The sequence below is a fragment of the Leishmania panamensis genome, assembly GCF_000755165.1.
Source record: "Leishmania panamensis strain MHOM/PA/94/PSC-1 chromosome 34 sequence".
NCBI classification, from domain to species: Eukaryota; Euglenozoa; class Kinetoplastea; order Trypanosomatida; family Trypanosomatidae; genus Leishmania; species Leishmania panamensis.
Window position 1 is genome coordinate 1,668,056 of NC_025881.1, and position 18,390 is coordinate 1,686,445.

Here is an 18,390-nt window from a genome sequence, read left to right on the forward strand (position 1 = left end):
ATTTTTTGGGGACTCTTTTTTGGATTATGAACCGCGCGGATAACCCGAAGTGGTCGGGACACCCCCTGAAGTCTGTTGTTCTCGGCAGCTGGCTGGGGGAGGGGTGGGGGGAGGCGCTTACAGGGACACAAGAATGCATAAGCAGCCCTCGCATTCTTTAGGTTAATGCGCAAACGTGCACACACACACACACACCCTGCCTCATCGCATGACTACGTGTCCAGCAGCAATAGCACACCCGCTGATTGCCACCTTTATCGCGTTCGTGAGAGCTTATATATAGACACCCACTGATGGGCTGCGGTCGACATCATGGCGCGCGGGCAGCCAAACCAGCGAAGCGGGTGAGTTTCGGCCCAGTCACTTACGTCTCTGCTCTTCTCATCGAAGCATCAGAAGGCGCATACCCACATGACAGCCGCCGCCTCGTAGATGCACTCGCACCGCACCCTTGCGTGTCGGGGCCTACGACAGTGGCGATCGTCGCTGCTGCGACAACGCCGCACGCACACAATGAAGTGGACGAGCTCCTTGGGATGCGAGAGTTGGAAGAATATGCAGCACAGCCAACACTGCTCCTCGGCTCCTCTGTCGGCCGACCCCACGCAATGCTGTGGTCTGCACAACAGGCCACCAATGTTGTCACTGACGACAACTGGAAAGGAGGCGACACACAGGATCGGACGGCGGTGCCACCTGAGCGCGCAGCACCCGCTAGCTCATCTGGAAGTAGGTCAGCGTCGTTCGATGGTGTCATGTACGATACGCTGGTCAAAAGCAGACCCGCCACACGGCGCTACGTGGACAGCGCGGCAAAGGGACAACAGCGCAAGGACATGCGAATCGTCATCTTTGGCTTTGGAAAAGTCGGCAACGTTGTCGCAGTTGGGGCCAGCAGTGGAGAGCGTCCTTGGCGGCTCCCAGAGCACCCCACAGAGCCCTTTGGCTGCATCCTCCTTCGCTATCGCCCCCTGGAAGTAGCTGCTGCACGGCTGAAGGCGCAGCGGATCAATCATGCGCGGCGAACTTATCGTCACTGAGGTCAATGAGTGCTGCCACGGTGCAGAAGGCTGACTCATATGGCATGAGAGAGGCCGGCAGATACGCTGACCTGCCGCCCGGGGCGAAGTGCCTGGTCGACCACCAGGAGGGCGAGGAGAGCGTCATCGCAAGCGGGTCCACCTCCCATGCATCTCAGCTTCCTGTCGTGTCAACCGTGGCGCTGACTGGGTCCAATACTGGAAGTGGCAATTTGCACGCACCCTTCTGCGCCTTTTGTGGAATCCGTGCGGACTGCGGTAACGCTCGTCAGCAACTTCCGCTGTGCGTCTCTGCTGGCATCCTTTATCACACGCTGTGTGCCCTTTGGTGTCCAGAGGTCTTTTACGACACCGAGCTCGGTGTACTGAGAGGCATTGCGGAGGCACCACACCGCTCTCGCTTTATCGAATGCGCGTGGTGCTGCCGAGCAGGTGCCGCTGTTGGCTGCGCCTGGCCAATGTGCCAGCTGCGTTTCCACATCCCTTGCGCTGTGAAAGCGCGGGCATGAATGAAGGTGCACGCATGTGTGCTCCACTGCCCAGTTTACAGATCAGCCGCTGTAGTCATCACGGCTGTCGATCTGCTCGAGTTCCTAAGCAGCAAGGCAGCTCTGAAGACGACGAAACTTTGAGTAGCTCACTGTCGCGTCTCTCCTTTTGGAGAGTAAGGGCCAATAAAACATGAGGAATCCTTAGGAAAGACACCTTCGCCTTTTTCCTGCGCAATAATGTATGAAGTGGCAAGTAGAGAGGTAAAATCCAGCCTTCAGAACTAAGAGCCTATCATTTCGTCCGCGCCTGCCCTATCTGGGAGACTAACGCAATCCAAAGCAAGCTTCAAACCCAAACGACTACTGTGGTGTGGAATTGTGAGAGAGAGAGATCGGTGAAGGAGAGGCCTGTGTGTGATGCTCACAAAGAGTCTCCAACGCCTTTTCTTCTTCGGCTGTCTAACTTTCTTCTTTGTGTGTGATTGGGGGGGGGAGTTTGTAGCGTCGGGGTACGTCTGCCTGCTCACACCCCTCCGAGAATGCACCGGTGTCTTCTCTTACGGTCTTTCATGAGAACAGGGCCTCCTTGCGATTGCGCCTCATCTTTGCCCTATCCTCTTTGTCTCTCCTCCCCGCTTTGCTTTTCACTCTTCCTTGAGCATCGATACCAGAACTTCTTTCGCCTTCATTTTTCATCCCTTCTGCGCAGGTGTGTGGGTGTGTATGGATTCAGCGCAGTAGCGATCCGCACGTGTTGCCAGTTGTTGGCATTGCCCCATTACAGCACCAGCACCCAAGACTGTTGTGTACAATACGCTGCTTCACTTGACAGATTCGCGTAAAGATGCTATGCGCGTCTGACCTCAACGGCGTCATGAACAGCGCCGTCGGCGACGGCGTTCTCATGGCGCTCTTGCTTGACGCATCCGGGAACGCCATCGCCACCGCCTTTGCCGGCTCCGCTGCGCAGAAGGACATCATGTACGCGCCAGTGGTCGCAGCCACTGCGAATATGTGGCGCGCATATGCTCGCAGTGACCTAGCAGTGAACAAACTCAACCTTGAACTAGAGACCGAATCGCTGGAGCAAGTGATCGCGAGCTTCCCAGACAAAAAGATTTGCGCCATGTCTGTTGCGGACACAGCAGTTGTGTCACTCATGTCAGTGGACAAGTCCGTGACCGAGGGCTTTCTCAAGCTCAAGACAGCTGCCCTCCAGCGTAAGCTGGACGGTCTGCTGCGGCCTGTCATGGCAGTGTAGAAGCAAAAGAAAAAAGGCGACTGCGGCAGACACGGAGCACGCAAGGTGTCGCGTGTGTGTGTGTGTGTGTGTGTGCACTTCTTTCGCTTTTGCTTCACTGCCTCCGTCCTGTTCATGAGGAGACAAATCAGAGGCTCTTGACCACTGCTTCTTCGTCTTCGTCTTTTTGACTCTTCAGTCTTTTCTTTCATTGCGCTGTGAGCAAGCGGGTTTGCGCAGGTGTTACACCTGGTGCGGCATCGATCGCCTCGTGTTTCCCCTTATCGCTTCTTTGTTTCCTCTTCCCGGCTTTCTATAGTGTTCATGCAATAGCAGCCAGAAAAAGAGAAACAGAAGGCGTAGTGTTTTGTTTCGTATGAGTACATGTGGTTAAGTGGGAACAGCTCGTGGCAACACCGTCTCCCTTTAGAGATCCCACCCTCCTTTCCTGCCCCCTCGGCGGCTTGGGGAGTATTTCCTTCCTCCGCGCACCTCTCTCTCTCTCTTCCCGTTGTCTGATGCAGTCACCGCTTAGCTCCCGTTCTCTTTCGGAGCCTTTTGTGTGCGTCTCTCCTCTGCTGAACTCGTTCATCCTCTCCTCTCCATCCCTTCTTTGCCCTCTTTTTTGGTTGTGCTGAATGGGGAACCCGCACTGTGGGTAACTTCGTAGATCAAGACTGTATGGAGAATGCTCCGCTGTTACCGCGCGCATCGACCGGTCGGGTCACCAACGGCGCAGCTGCCGTCTTTGTCAAGCTCGCCTCCCATTTGGCAAACCCCAGCGATTGCCTGCCGGCACTACCATAGCGACTATGGCACTGGGGAAGTGAACTTCTCTGCCTCCGCCAGTCTTGCACCATCGAACAGCGCTTCCCAAACGTACCTGGAGTACATGGACCGAATGTGGAACAGCAAGTGGTTTGGCACGGTGGATGGGAGCACGGCCGCGGCTACCACGGCGCACTTCGCTTCCGCTGACCCTTCTCTGTTCACGCAGGTGTTTCTTTCATGTCAGCAGGCGCTGAGCATCGAGGCGGGAACGCTCCTTTTGCTCACTGGTGCCGTCACACGCCTCTGCACCCTCTTCTTCTCGCTCTACGGGGAGCGAGCAGCTGAGCGGATGCGACTGGCTCTGCCAGAACTGAAGAAACCTCAAGAGGATTTCAATCGTGTCTATTTCAATGACTTCGCCTCCGCCATGGAAGTGCAGATGGCAGCGAGCGTGCTCAAGAGCCATCGTCGCACTGTCTTTGGCAAATATCACACGTCGAGCCTCCAGTGCATCGCGTCTCTTGGTATGGCGCCAGTGATCATAACGGGAGTCTATCAAGTCTCCGCACTGTGCGAGAATGTCGCCCTCGACGTGGGGGCCTCTTCCTACCTGTGGTGCAGTGCCTTGACGCTGCCTGATCCGCTTCTCGTGCTTCCCACGCTCACGTGCCTCATCACACTGCTCAACTTCGAGCTCGCCCTGTCGAAAGAGATCAAGACAGGCTGGATGCGAAACGTGATTTGGGGCGCGCGGCTGGGATGCCTGTGCGTCGTTCCCGTCGTATCGTCGTTCCGCTCTGGCGTATGCCTCTACCTGATTGGCATGAATGCGGTGGGCCTGCTGCAACCGCTGCTCTTGCGCTCTCCCGTCATTCGGCGGTGGCTCCGCTTCCCCTCACCAGAGCAGGTGGCCGCCGCCACGCCGCTCCGAAGCACAACGGTACCTTGGACAGCGGTCAGAAGTCGTGCTGCAACACTACGAGAGCGTATCGTAGCGGCGGTGGCGCCGGCAGATGATCCAGCAGCCGCTGGCGCGAGGGCAAAGGCAAATGACGCTGATGATGATGTATTGAAGGCGAGCATGACCATTCAGTTTCCTTATCTCAGCCATTTACTGAACCCGCAAGTCGATGAGCATCATGACCTCTTCACCAAAGCACCAAATAAGCAGCCAAAACCAGACGTCAGAGGCCGTGCCCGCATTATACCTTCTTCAGACCACTTGCAGGGGCAGCAGTACACCGCTTCTACGCACCCCGCTGCTGCCGCCCCTGTTCATGGCAGCCGCTACGCACAAGGCACAAACCCACTCATGCGAGAAACGCCCCTGCATCGTCAAGAGCCCTCCTCTAGCCGCGTATCACCACACAAGGGCGGACGAGGTAGCGGCAGTAGCGGTGCCGCTGCGGCGGCTGGGGGGATACCTGGCGCGGCATCAGCAGCTGCTGCAAAGCGTGTACCAAAGCTGAGAGGGTCAACATTCGCGTCGAGTGGTTGGAAGAGTGCCCAGCTGTCGTTTTCAGAGGAGGACTTCACTCCGTCCTACCCCGATGGGAATCCCTCCCACCCCTCGTCGCCATCGTCGCAGTCGCACAAGTGAAGCGACGTTTTTTTAAGCGCTGACACGGCGGTGGTGTGGCCCGGTCTCTTTTCTCTTTCGATGAGGAGAGTCGATATGCCTCCGCGCATGGCGAAGCGAGATAACGAAAGACAGATGCGCCCACAAGCAACAAACATTGATGCTGCACAGGCTGGGAGTTGGGGGAATTGTGAAGGATATTGTGATCTGCGTCAAGGCCGTTGCTTTTTCTTCCTCCCTCCCCTGTCGATCTCGTGCGAGGCCATGAAGGCCCCTTGTGACAGTTCAGTGCTGTGCTGCTCCCCGTGTGAAAACATGCACACGCCGCTAGTCTTTACATGGCACGCAACACACGCTTATAGAGACTGACGTCATGCTTCACGCTTTATCATCCCTCCCTTTTGGGGGGGGGGGGTTGTATGTCTACACCAACCCCCCTCGCCTCTCCACTCCCTCTGCACCCTGAAGCGCATTTCCTACTCGGGCTCGATCGTGAGCTTTCGCATCTCAGTCCTTCGTTGCTGGCCAACTACTTCTTAGGCACTGAAGCAGGAAGGAGAGGGGGCACAAAGCGTTGTTTATCGTACCACGTCCATGCAAAGTTGTTGACTGTAGAGTATAAGACGCACCAGCGCATTCACAGGGCTGCGCGGCAATGGCGCCATTGCAACTCACTCCTCCCTTGTGCTTCCACAAAAACCATCGCAACGTTCGTCTTTCGAACCCGACTCGCCGGTGGCTGTACAACAGGATTTTTCTCGGTGGCATCGGCGCGTTTGGCTGTTACCTGGCACTGCGCTACCAACTCGCGGCGTGGGAAGCGCGTCGACATCCGGGAGATGGAAACTACCTCTGCTCCAGCGACATGGTTGATTTCCTGCTCTACATGCCTCTCAACCTCATCTCTAACGCCGCTGGTCGACTTGTAGAGAATCAATCCGTACCAGCGCGGGTGCACAACTGGTTTGTACAGGCCGCTGTTTACTGGCACGCACTGGATATGTCCGAGTCGGAGCAGAAGACCAACTTCGACACCTTTCAGCAGTTTTACGTCCGGGACTGGACGCCAACAGCACGCCCAGTAGATGCCGCAGCCTCTGTTGTCGCCCCGTGTGACGGCCAAGTGCTGGCCGTGAACACGGATGTGGAGAGCACCTCGCTGGTGCAAGTGAAGGGGCTCACCTACGGCATGCGTTCCCTCTTGCAGGATACCCTTCCACCATTGAACAAGGACACGCGCCGCCGCGTGGCCGTGGTGCTTCACATGCGCAACAAGGACTTTCATCACGTCATCGCACCACTGTCGTTTGAGTGCGAGAAGAGCGTCTACGTGCCTGGCTCCCTGCTGCCGGCGACCGCGGCTGGCTATCATTGGATCCCCTCCGTTCTCACCATCAACGAACGCCTCGTGCTGAAAGGGACGTCTAGCGACAAGGAACGACTTCCGGTTTATATGGCTCTCGTTGGCAGCACGCTAACCGGACGCATAACGCTCTACATGGATAAGCGCGTTCGCACAAACTACCTCAACCCTCCAGGCTACGCGGTGCACCTACCGTACGCCTCGAAGCCGGTTGTGGCGCGCGGCGAGCGACTGGCGACGTTCAACTGGGGATCATCCGTCGTTCTGGTGATGGATGTGCCAACGCGCTGCACGGCGCTCAAGCGCGCGGGTGATGTAGTGAAGGCTGGCGAGGCTCTCTTTCAGTTTTAACCACTGTTCCTTCCTGACTATTGTTGTAGTTTTACTCTCACAGTTTGTATGTATGTGTGGGTGTGCGTGCGTGCGTCTGTCTAACAGTTTAACTTCACAGATATTTTCTTGACTCTAAGCCCATTTCTCGCCTGCTAATGCGAAACGGAAGCTGTGCGTGGTTATTGGTCGTCTGCTCTGGGGACACGCCTGCCGTGCACAGCCGCCGTCGCCACTGCACTCTGCACGAGCGTCACACCCATACAAGAGCCTGTACATCATCTTCCAATATGAAAATTGCGCTGGGCGTTACGCTGGCAAAGGCACTTTCCCACCTTCCAGTTAGTTCTCTCGTGTCTTAGGTGCCCTTTACCTTATCCGGAGCTCCTGGGGAACATAAAACGGTGAGGAGGGGTAGAAGACTTTTGAGGAGCACCACAATCAACAAGCGTTGCTCTGACGCGCTCTCTCTCTCTCTTTAGCGAAAACGCGCTTGCTTGAGTACTGGCATTTTTACTTGTGTGGATGTCTGTGTCGGGAGACGTCACCGTGCACACGGGCCAGTGTAACTCCTCCTTTCGCTTTTTTTTCGGGCTCGCCGAAAGGCGTCGCCTTCACTCGTGTTGTCTTTCTCCCTCCTCCTCTCTGATGATGCGGCGCTATACAAAACACGTGGGCCTATCACAACTTCCCACTCACCGACGCACCAACCCCGGCCCCTGACTTTACAACTCGCCTTTCCTCCCCCCCCCCCTCCATAGCGGGTTGAGCAAAGAGGAAAGGCGGAGTAAACAACAATTTAAAGTGAAAAAGACCGCTGCAAGAGCAAGGGCGAAACATTTCACAGACATTGAAGTGTGAAGTGCAGCGCTCGCTAGTGACGTAGACATCCACGAGCGTGCACACACACACACACATGCACACACGTCATGTCACTCACAACTGTTGACGATCGGCAGAGAGACGATGTCGTCCATCTGAGAGTTCTCCTGCAGAAGCGGGAGTATCATCTTGCTGAGCTGATCAACGAGGTCGTTTATGCGGAACAGGAACGCTACAAGGCGGTGCAGGAGGCAAGTAGTCTCCGTGAGCTTGTCTCTCGCCTGGAGGACATCATCAACAAGCTGCTGGAGTACCATATGACCATTCACAGGGAGGTGCTTCTTCCAGCATTGATTGATTCCGCCGGCAACAGCGGCGATGCACACAGCGTAAGAGCGCCGGCAGCAGAAGGCTTCACAGCGGTAGGATCTTCGAAAGACGTCCTCGATGACCTGCTTGGCGAACCGCGCCTTTCCAGTGAAACGAAGAATCTCGTTCAGGGTGTCCTGCAACAAAAGCGGAAAGGCGAGCGACTGTCAAGTAGTGATGCCGAGCTGCACGGTAACTCTTCCTCCCTGTTGGCGGCGCTTTCCAACGCTGCTCCTTGCCGACGGCCTGCCGACGCAGAGGCGTCAGTGGATCACGCCAGGCGTCGCGCCATTATCCTCAGTTCCTCTCTTTTGCAAAACCAAGAGGAACTGGTGCAGCTGCTGCGCAGCATTCGGGTCCAAACAGAGGATCTGCGTCACCACTGGGATAGGCTACGCGGCGTGGAAGTACAAGACAGGCAGCAGCCACTCTGCGAGTCCACCGTTCGACAGCAGAAGCCGATAAGCGACGTCGCGCCTTTCCGGCTAGAGAACCTGCGCCAGCATAGCAACCGTACTCACACACTGGAGGAGGCACTGCGAAGTGTCGAGAAGGAACGTGACGCTCTACGGGTGCAGCTGCGCGAGCGCAATGCGGCTGCTGCCGCTGCCCTGGAGGCAAACACACCACCGCAGGTTGTTCAGCCAGACGAATCGTGGCACGAGGAGATGGCGCAGCTCAAGAAGGAGCTCGCCTACGCACAGCAGCGCGTTCTGCAAGAGCAAGCGCGGAATCAGGGACTGAAAAAGCAAGTCTCCCAGCTGGAGAAAGTGGCCGCGGCGTCACCGATTACGCCATCTGCGACGAGCCCAACCACCTGCGTTCATTGCGAAGAGACGCGTGCAGACATGCACAATCAATCGTCAGACTTTCAGGCCGCCAAGACAACATGGAAGGAGGAGGAGAAACGCCTGAAGAACGAAATTGCATCCCTGAGGCTCCAGATAAAAGAGCCCGTCAACAAGACTTCACTGCCGTTACCCTCTCCGCCTGTAGGCGCCCTGACAGATGCACCGCAATGTTACTCATCTGGGCCCACGAGTGAACGCAAAATCGGCCACCTCGAGGCCACAGTTGCCTCCACGAAGGCAGACCTGCAGATCATGGAGATGCGTATGGCGGTCATGCAAAGTGAGTGGGACTCTGAACGGCGCCGCATCCTCGCCGCACACGAGCGAGAGCGGCAGCGCCTGCGCGACGAGAGAGACGAGTGCCAGAGAATCATCGACAAGATGTCCCTTGAGCTACAGGCCCTCTCTCAGATGAGCTCCAGAGCACCGCTGGCCATCCCAAGCATCGCCGGCTAGCTAAATCCAAGTCGAAAGACCTGTGCAGGGCTCGTCTGAGTGTGTCCTTGGACGTGTATGCTGATCATCAAAAGGCGATAACTACATTCTCACCCTTGTGGATCTTGTTTAGCGCTTCCTTTGTCTTTTTCGTCAGCTGCATGCATCACTTGTGCCAGTGCGAGCAACTGATGTTTGTTCTCCTATGGCCCGCCACCGCACAAACGCTCCCTGTCCCTCCCCCTTTCTCGCTTGTATGCATTCCCCTGTCCCTGACTCTTGCGAATGTGATCATGCACTCGTTTTTCGTTGGCACGGACGAGGGAAGAAAGAGAGAGAGAGATTGATAGCGCATAGCGGAAATTAAAGCAGAAGGGTCAGCCGACGTAGGAAAGCACTTGAAGGAGAGGATCCTGTGATGGTTGTGTTGTGCCTTGATTCTTGTATGGTATCAGTGGCGCTGGTACGGAAAGAGCGCCATCAGGTGTGTTTCAGAGTGTTTATCTGACGCATCCGCGCATTGTGTGAAAAAAAAAATCTGGGAGACGCTCATGCACACACGCACACAACTCATCCGTCACTGCATCTCCTTCCATCCGCTCCCCATTCTTGCTTCGCCACTCCACGTTGTTCTTCCTCTCTCCATACCCTTATCAACTGTGTGGTTTCTCGTTTTCTTTCGCGATCCCATGACTTCCTCGTTCTCCGACACCCGCACATGCACACGCTCGCACCGACAGGACCGTAAGGAGGGGAAAAGAGAAAGATACAAGCGACACATAGAGGCGCAGAAAAGAGTGAGGAATCTCACTCCGCGAAACAAAGACTAGCAAACTCGGTGCCAGCCTGCCCTCACAGGGTAGCCAACTGTGCGTGTCTGTCAGTTGCTGGGAACGTTGTGTCTGTCTGTGAGGCGTTTTTCTTGTCCATCGTAACCACTCTGCACGCTTTTTGGGGGGGGGCGCTTCCTCTAGTGTTTGCACCCGCCCTCCCCACAGCCACATGCAATGTCTCGTGTGACGCCAAAGATGCCTTTCAAGGCGTCGCTGAAGCTGCACGCCAAGGCGATTTGCCAGGCACTCCCGCTTTCTCTTCTTATCGTTGTAGAGACACGTGATCTCTACTATCGCGCTACCTGGGACGTCACCCCAGTCCCGCCGACCAAGTTCGAGGTCGGGGATGTTGTTGCGGTGTGTAATCGGTGGTACACACTGCCTACCTGGAGCCACGTCGTGTACAGTTGGTTTTCTAAGGTGCTGCTCAAGTCGTGCTGGGACGACGTCGGCGTCATTTCGTCAGTGAAAAACGGCAAACCCAATATCCTCTACGTGGACTTCCACGGTGTGCAGGAGCAACCCTTGGATGCGTTTCTGGAGGCGCGCTGCCCTCGCGGAGCGGCGGTGCGGAAGCTGCACCGGGACGAAGGGGTGCCATCGCTCAGCCCTGACATAGCCGATCTCTTTCGCACAATGGTGCAGAAGATCTCTGTGGAGCCGTGGTTCCTTTTCTCCGCAAGCATGCGTGGCGGCAACGAGCACAAGTACTACGAGTTCTGTGTCGGCATGCACGAGCAGCGGTGTAAAATACGGTCCATGCTGCAACGGCGGCAGTCGCGAGCGGCGATTGAGGCGCAGCAGGCTTCATTGAAGGAGATGGAGGTAATGCGGCAGCATCTCGCCAAGTTCGTGGAACCGGTGACACATTTTCACCTCTACAACGGTTCTCTTGTGGCATCTTTTTTCGCCACGTACGGGTTGGTTGACCGTGAGATGCCCTCACCGTCGCGATATGTGCCACAAGACTTTGCCCATACAATTCCGTTCCTCGGTGCCACTACGCTCGAGGAGCCCATTGTCTTCTTTAAAAACTGAGTAACAAAGGGCGGTAGCCACGCTTGACCAGCGGCTGCTGAAGTAGCAGCTGTCTCTCATCGTTTCGCGATGTATTCATCTGACTGGCTCCTGTGTTGGAAGGCGTCGTCGTGACCAGTCCTCACACAATCCTCGACAAGAAACACGAGGTGTAGTTAAAGCGAACAGTGCCGGGCAAGAGTTCATCGCTAGCTTTCATGCAGGCCACAACGAAGCTCAAACTACGCGAGTGAGAGCAGGCGCCACATTATCTTCGTAAGCTCTTCATGCGAAGCTGCTCGCCTGCGTCACTCCCATCATGCCTCCCCTTCTGCTGACTTCTACAAGCGAATCGTCGCTCTCCCTTTCTATTCTATTGCTGTCATCTTTGTGTTCTGTTTTTGTTTTTATTTTCACCCTCTCCACAGCAGCAGACACTCCCCTTTCACCCCCCCCCTCCGCCCTCCTCACGGGCGTGGTGCGGCACACTGTCTCAGAGCATCCGCACTGTGCCGTGGTTTGCTCGGGTGCTCCGTAGACGGTCGAAAGAAAAAAAGGGGACAAGCATAAAGCCACTCCTCGCCCCCTCTCCACCTTTTGCAGGCAGACACTACCGCTTTCACAGGGCACATGGACGGACCGTGTTTCTTTCAATCGAACGAGTCCGTCATCGCTACCACAATCACGCTGGCGCAATGGTGATGACGCCATCGCCTTCGTCGCAGCTCCCTTCGTCGGACAACCAGCAAAGCGACTGGACGCGGCGCATCCGCAAGTCGGATGTCTACCCCTCCTCACTGGGGGCCATCTGCGCACGGGTTGAGGCTCTGCGCTGTCGATGGAGAGATGGCGAAGCGGCAAATATCGTCCCTATTACGCAGGCCGTGTGCTCCCCGCTTTACCTGCGCTTAGATGTGGATAAAGCCCTCGCCCTAAAGCTGCTGGGGCCGGCGGCTGAGTACCAACAGTGCAGCGCGCCTATGGGCGAACGTGACGCCGCTCTCTGTGTGCTGTCCGTTGCACAGCTTCTGTCCAGACTTCATGCAGAGGGTGTGGTGCATGGACACGTGCAGGCAGGAGTAGTGTTGCACCACACGAGTGATGCGCGACGTGTCGTTGTTACTGAGTGTGAACTGCCCATGAGCGCTCTCGTTCCCCATGGTGGTGTAGGGAGTGACGCGCGGCAGTGTGCCGCACCGGAAATTCTGCGAGGAGACCCCTACACAGGCGCGGCTGATGTGTGGGGACTCGGTGTCCTTCTCGTCCAGCTGCTGCGGGGGCCGTTGAAGCCGCTGTGCACGGCTGATCTCGAAAACTCTGACCTTTTGTCGCCCTTCATCTCTGCGCTGAGCCCGGGTGCCGCGAGTTTTGTGCTGCCTTGCTTAAAGAGTGCCCCGCAAGCGCGTCCACTGCTGCTTGAGGTATTGCAGCACCCATTTCTGTCAGCCCTACCAATGGACGGAAACGAAGACGGTGACGAGCAAGGCAGCGACGACAGTAGCACTAGTGAAGGGGAGGAACTGGAGGGCAGCGTGGCCGACTCTAGGTGAAGGTCACGGGGGACCTCTTTCCCTCGTCCACCTTCTCCTTTTCACTGTGTTTTGCTTTGGCACCCTACATGCTGTTACTTCAATGAAGCTGTGCGAGCTGAGCTGCTCCGATACAAAACACACAGAGGGATTAAGCGGCGCACTGTGAGTGAGTCGCCGTGAAATGCCTCTGAAAAAAAAAACGAAAAAGTGCTGTAGCAACCTCCACCTTCTCTTACTGACGACTGCACTGGCCGCCCCAACCCCCAAATTCATGCGACCTTGCTGCCCCTCTCTTTCGTAGCGTTTTCTCTTTAATTTTCTCCGGCTGCGTGTGTGTGTGGGGGGGGGGGAGGGTGAGCGCTGTCAAACAGGATTCCACGATGACCAGGCGAGAGGAAGGTGACGCGACAGAAGTCAGCGCTCCACCACCGACATGGCCCATTTTTGACATACACCACAGAGAGAGAGAGAGATGTGGCTTACAGCGGGGGGGTTATTTGTGCGCTGCCGCCGGCAGCGCGCGGTGTTCGAGCCTGTGGAAGAGCGCGCGGGTACATTTTGGACGAGCCCGTTTCTGTGCTCGGGTGCTCAAGCGACGGTGTTTTTTTTTTGTGCGACCGAGAAGCACGTGACCCGAAGTGGGGATGGTAGCGAGACGATGTATCACGGGTGCAACTGCGTACTCTCCCACCCTTCGCCACGCGCTCCACATCCCACAACAGCGCACTCCCTGGGTCCGTTTCACCTTTTGCTTTGCCCCTGCTCCCTCTAACCTTGATGATGCCGGCCGCCTCAGCTCGTGGTGCCTCGCGTTCCGTGTCCACTCTTGGTGGGGAAGCCACGCAGCCTGCAGCGGCCTGCCTGCGGGTAGAGTTGCAAAGTCTTAGTGTCGGCGGAGAGGTCTGGGCTGCTACAGTGCGGAAGAAACGTGCGGCCATGATCAGACCTACACTAGCTCACCATGACTCGTGTCGACGATTCAACAACTACACGCATCCACCTGCTGCATTAGCTGCACTGCGGCGATGTCGCGCGTAGTCCTGGACGTCGCCTGCGCTGCACGCCGTGGGGCTGGAATGGGACTGAACGGCACCAGGCGGTGCTGGTTGGATCCGTTCCGTCACATCGCCGTAGCGCAGCAAAGGTGTGCTTTGGTTGTGTGCATCTGCTTGTGGACTCGGCGGTGGTGGAATGGAGGCGTTAGTGAAAGAAAAAAAAGTGGTTCGCTACTCTACATTGAAGGAGAGAGGGGTGGCGGGGAGTGGAGGAGGAGACAACGAGAACAGAACCAATACTATCTTTACGGATGTGTGTGGGTGTGTGTGTGTGTGTGGCGGCCACCAAAAAGACGGGCAAGTGAGTGTGTCGACAGCTGATGTTAGGTGTTCAATCCTCACCGCATTAGGCCCCACAGCCTACTTTTCACTTCCGTCTGTATGACGGTGGCGTCTTGTCTTTGTGTCAACTTAGCTGCTCACGTAAAGTCATCTTATTTCTGTTTTTCCCCTCGCATCCAACTCTGCTACGCGCCCCCGCGATCGTTGCGTGTTTTGCCTCTCCGTCTCTTTCTGAACTACGGAAGACAATCCGGACCAGCTCGACCCCTCTTCCACCACACCATCTCACCCATGGGAGTTTTGTGTGTAACGGTACTGTCTTTGACAACCGACTGCTCATGCACGCCACTCCTAAGTGCTCTTCTCTCTGTTACTCCTGCTGCCTCCACCCTATCGCAGTTTGCGCTGTGGTGAACAACTTGCACTTACGCCCGCGAGAGGTATCGCCACATTCCCCGGCAGTCACGTGTGCTTGCCTGCGTCTTCCCCTGTGCACTGGGCAGATAAACGCCGGCACAAGCAGAGAGTCATACATCAAGACACATAGACCGCTGTTGTACGAGCTTGTCCTCTCAGTTTAACCCATTCAGCCCACCCCACAAATAAGCACACACAACACCATGGCAGAGGGCGGTGTTGGCGGCAGCGACGAGAGCTTCATCTCGTTCGCGTTTGCTGTGACGTCGGTCATTCTCATCGTTCTCTACATCCCATGGATGATCAGAAAGACGCGGCGGTTAGTGTTCTATCACCAGTCTACAAAGAAGGAGCGGGCGAGCATGGTAAGCCCGCTAGTGGAGCTGTGGGACTCTGCAACGTACATTCCGCGTGTACTGTACGCCCTTGCGCAGGATCCGGCGGCGGTCGTTGCCGGCGCGAAGGTGTGCAATTCGGAGAAGGTCTTTTTTCTCCGCTGTGTGATGCCGAAGTTTCTCAAGTTTGTGATTCGTCCTCGCATCCTCGTGCCGATGCTGTGGTTTGTGCTCTTTTCCTCCGCCATGTACGCCTCCCTCACATTCGATCCGCACGCCATTCTTGGCTTGCCATCCTCGGCCTCCACCGCGGACATTAAGAAGACGTACCGTGCTCTCTCCAAGCGGTACCACCCCGATCACAACAAGACGGAAGGCGCCCGTGAGCTGTACGTTCAGGTGCGTCGTGCCTACAAGGCGCTCGTGGACCGCGAGGCATTTGAGGAGGAGGAGAGGCAGAATGCGCAAGAGTTCGCTGTTGGTGTGGCGCTCCCGCGTTTCCTGACCTCTCGCGAACATGACGGGCTCGTGCTGTTTGGCCTTCTAGGACTTCTTATCGGGCTACCCATCTACATCTGGTACACCTTCACCAACGACAAGAAAGTGCCGCGCCTTCTCTGGCACATCCGCTTTGACAAGGAGCGTGTCGAGCACTTTCTGCTGCACTTTGGCATTCCCGCCGATCCCAAATACGTCGCGCGGCGTGAGTCGCGTCGCGCAATTCTGCGCATCCTTATCGCACTCAACACGGTACCGCCAAACGTGCGCGAGGACGTTGTGAATTCTTTTCCTCCACTCCCAGATTTTGTGCAGCGCTGCATCGACGCCGATAAGAACGCAGCATTGTTCCGCAACTTGGGCCTCGACGCCAAAGCGGTCGGCGCTCTGCAGTCTTACCTGGCTGTCAACGGCGTCAAAATCGTAGATGAGTACGAGGCAGCAGTCCACCTCAACGGTGAGGAGCCCAAGGCGGATGACTTCCAGCGTGTTTCGATTTCCGCGTATCGTGCTACCCGCTATCTCTTCCAGCAGCACACCGTTCAAGTAGAGCATGCGCTGGAGGAGCTTCAGGTAGCGATGGGTGGCAACGTGCCAAGTGCCAAGAAACTCTTGAATCTGCACGAGGAGCTGTACGACCTGCTTGACATGGTGTACCTGCGCTCCGAAAAGCCCAACAAGCAACTTGTCATGAAGCTCATCGCGATGCCGCAGCGGGTGTCGGACATCGTCGACGCCATAGAGCCCGAGATGCAGCTTGTCTATCACCGCTATTTCAAGAGCTACATGAACCACATTCAACAGCAGCAGCGCGCGGCCCGTGGCGGGGGTGCTCACCCGCGCTAATACATTTCTCATTGTACTGTCATCTGTGCATTCACCGCCATTTTATCCACCCCACCCCCTCGGCACTCATCCCCTCCCCCTGATGGCTGTAGGAGCACCTCAGCGCGGAGCATCTCTCAGGGCCCAGCGTCCATTCCAGGCGGAACCCGGGCAGGACCCTCTGCCCTCCTGCCAGTGCCGAACTGCTTCTGGCGCTGACGGGGCCAGGCACCCACGACGTAGCGAGGTGAGAGCGATGCACCGCTACGGATGCCGGCGGTCAGGTCGTGGATGGCGCGGCGTCGGAGCGGCCTGCGACGGTGAGCACGCCTGTACCATCCATACGATAGACAGAGTGTCATCGTGACTCGAGCGCATCCCGCCCGGCACGACGGGGAGCGGCTGTGAGGGGCGACCTGCGGAACGGGTGGTAGGCCAAGCCTGAGGCAGAGGTCGTGCTCAGGCGACGGTGAGTCGGCGCAGTGCTGCAACGCGTGCACTACGGGTGCTCTGCACGACGCAATTGGGCCTGTGACAGACCGAGGAGGGGGGAGGCGGGGTAGAGCGAGCGGAGGCTCTATGGCAGAGAAGGGGTCACGTCGAGCAGCACGCAAACAACCACAACCACGAAAAAAAAAGGCGTGGCACACTATGCACACCGACTTGCGGCATCTGGCGGAGGAAAAGAAAGCGGTAAAGGAGGAAGTGGGCAGCAGAGAGAGAACAGAAGAGGGAGGAAGCGCTTCAAGAGACGGCCGTATGCTAGATATCCGCTTACTGTAGCTGCTGAGGTGCCTTGCTTTGTTTCTCGATGTATTTGCCCAAGGCATTGTGTGATTTCTCTCTGGGCCACCTCATCACCAATGTCTAAAGCGTAAAGATACACCTTCTGTTTGCCTAAAGGATGGGATTGAAAAGAAGGAAACAGCTGAGAGGTGGGCCAGCATTCATCGTACGTCGACCTGCTACCCTCTTCGCCTCCTTTGTGGATTTGGTGTCAGTCTCCTCCTCGTGTGAAAGAAGGGAGGCAAATGGGGAGACGGGGTTGCACAACTGGCGCCGTCAGGTCAACGTTGTCAAAGAGTAGCGGAGAGAATGATGTCGCACTACATTACGAACTCTTCCCGAAAGAACGATTTATACCCGCAAGGACGGCTGATCGCATCAGTCATGAACAACTTCACATATATGTTTCGTTTTTCTTTCTAGGCGGCAGTCGTACTACGAACCGACTTCCATATGTATCTGGACTTACTCTCTTAATAAGTCTGTCGCTCATGCTCTCCGCCTCTTCCTCTCTTCATCACCACCACCACCCTCCCCGTCCCTCCCCCACGTCTGATGCACATGGACACATGGGAAGTATTATACACACGAGTGCGTAGAAATACGACCTTTTCACCAACCGAGAAACGAGTCACAGTGTGATGGCCAAGTTAGAGCAGCGCGCGCTCCAAAAGCCGCGAGGGAACCCAAAGCACAAGTTGGACGCTCTCAGCGCAAGGATGAGCGCCAAGCAAAGGTGGAACAAGAAGATGCGGGAGAAGGAGCGCATTCAGCGCGTGCGCAACTTGTCTCAGCAGCTCAAAGACGAAATTAACGCGGAGCAGAAACGTGCTGCTGAGGCTCGCAAGGCAAATCAGCAGCGTAAAATCGACAACGAAAAGAAGAATATGGTCGTTCAGAACATCAAGAACGAGAAGGCAATTCGAAAACTGAGCCCGAAGCACCGCCGTGCCGCGCGCATCTTCATGCTACATGAGCTCAACTAGTGACTGCAGTGGCCACTGCTTCTTTATACCCACGCCATTCTGTGTTACTTAACCTTTTTGTATCCCGGTTGATGTCACGTGCATCTCTGCATTTTTATGCGCGTGCAGCACTATCCCTGTTCGGGTAAGATATGACGTGTAAGCTGATATTATGAGACACTGAGTCACCCACCCACTCCCAAAAAGAGCAACAAACCGACACACGTGCCGTCTTTTAAACCGCCGATGGGTGGTGCCGGGGTCTCTTGTGTATGGAGAAGAGCCCTCCTTGGCGTTGCAATGCGCGCTAAATGGGAAAAACGGCGCGCTGGCTTTTTCCACCGGTGACGCTGCCAGAGGGCCCCCTCAACGGGTGGACTTCACGGAGGCGGGCAGCAACGTCAAAAAGATGACGTCTCGACTGTCGTCAACCTCCTTGAGCATCAGTCTCGGCAATCATCTCCTCCCTCCTCGCTTCGTCCCTCTTCATACTCCCTCTCCTCCACCTTTCTGACCTTGTTGCCGTTGCTTGGCCTCCACCACTCTCGCCTGAA

General features: G+C 56.3%; 9 protein-coding genes across 9 annotated transcripts, besides 2 other annotated features; all 9 read left to right on the forward strand.

Moving 5' to 3' along the window:
- Nucleotides 1–293: 293 nt before the first annotated feature.
- LPMP_344420 (hypothetical protein) lies at nt 294–1,040 on the forward strand (the record flags this gene model as incomplete). Its single annotated transcript, XM_010704561.1, has 1 exon — nt 294–1,040. The coding sequence occupies one exon, from the start codon at nt 294–296 to the stop codon at nt 1,038–1,040; it is 747 nt and encodes a 248-aa protein (XP_010702863.1).
- A 1,335-nt stretch (nt 1,041–2,375) lies between these two features.
- On the forward strand, nt 2,376–2,792 carry LPMP_344430 (hypothetical protein; the record flags this gene model as incomplete). The annotated part of the gene is made up of 1 exon (XM_010704562.1): nt 2,376–2,792. One exon carries the CDS (start codon nt 2,376–2,378, stop codon nt 2,790–2,792), a length of 417 nt encoding a protein of 138 aa, XP_010702864.1.
- Nucleotides 2,793–3,459: 667 nt separating this feature from the next.
- LPMP_344440 (hypothetical protein) lies at nt 3,460–5,142 on the forward strand (the record flags this gene model as incomplete). Its single annotated transcript, XM_010704563.1, has 1 exon — nt 3,460–5,142. One exon carries the CDS (start codon nt 3,460–3,462, stop codon nt 5,140–5,142), a length of 1,683 nt encoding a protein of 560 aa, XP_010702865.1.
- A 634-nt stretch (nt 5,143–5,776) lies between these two features.
- Nucleotides 5,777–6,835, forward strand: LPMP_344450 (phosphatidylserine decarboxylase, putative; the record flags this gene model as incomplete). The annotated part of the gene is made up of 1 exon (XM_010704564.1): nt 5,777–6,835. One exon carries the CDS (start codon nt 5,777–5,779, stop codon nt 6,833–6,835), a length of 1,059 nt encoding a protein of 352 aa, XP_010702866.1.
- Nucleotides 6,836–7,743: 908 nt separating this feature from the next.
- On the forward strand, nt 7,744–9,312 carry LPMP_344460 (hypothetical protein; the record flags this gene model as incomplete). The annotated part of the gene is made up of 1 exon (XM_010704565.1): nt 7,744–9,312. The coding sequence occupies one exon, from the start codon at nt 7,744–7,746 to the stop codon at nt 9,310–9,312; it is 1,569 nt and encodes a 522-aa protein (XP_010702867.1).
- A 986-nt stretch (nt 9,313–10,298) lies between these two features.
- On the forward strand, nt 10,299–11,162 carry LPMP_344470 (hypothetical protein; the record flags this gene model as incomplete). Its single annotated transcript, XM_010704566.1, has 1 exon — nt 10,299–11,162. One exon carries the CDS (start codon nt 10,299–10,301, stop codon nt 11,160–11,162), a length of 864 nt encoding a protein of 287 aa, XP_010702868.1.
- A 674-nt stretch (nt 11,163–11,836) lies between these two features.
- On the forward strand, nt 11,837–12,691 carry LPMP_344480 (protein kinase, putative; the record flags this gene model as incomplete). The annotated part of the gene is made up of 1 exon (XM_010704567.1): nt 11,837–12,691. The coding sequence occupies one exon, from the start codon at nt 11,837–11,839 to the stop codon at nt 12,689–12,691; it is 855 nt and encodes a 284-aa protein (XP_010702869.1).
- Nucleotides 12,692–13,450: 759 nt separating this feature from the next.
- Nucleotides 13,451–13,880: a repeat region.
- A 750-nt stretch (nt 13,881–14,630) lies between these two features.
- Nucleotides 14,631–16,106, forward strand: LPMP_344490 (chaperone protein DNAj, putative; the record flags this gene model as incomplete). Its single annotated transcript, XM_010704568.1, has 1 exon — nt 14,631–16,106. The coding sequence occupies one exon, from the start codon at nt 14,631–14,633 to the stop codon at nt 16,104–16,106; it is 1,476 nt and encodes a 491-aa protein (XP_010702870.1).
- Nucleotides 16,107–16,183: 77 nt separating this feature from the next.
- Nucleotides 16,184–16,629: a repeat region.
- An 883-nt stretch (nt 16,630–17,512) lies between these two features.
- LPMP_344500 (hypothetical protein) lies at nt 17,513–17,857 on the forward strand (the record flags this gene model as incomplete). Its single annotated transcript, XM_010704569.1, has 1 exon — nt 17,513–17,857. The coding sequence occupies one exon, from the start codon at nt 17,513–17,515 to the stop codon at nt 17,855–17,857; it is 345 nt and encodes a 114-aa protein (XP_010702871.1).
- Nucleotides 17,858–18,390: the final 533 nt, after the last annotated feature.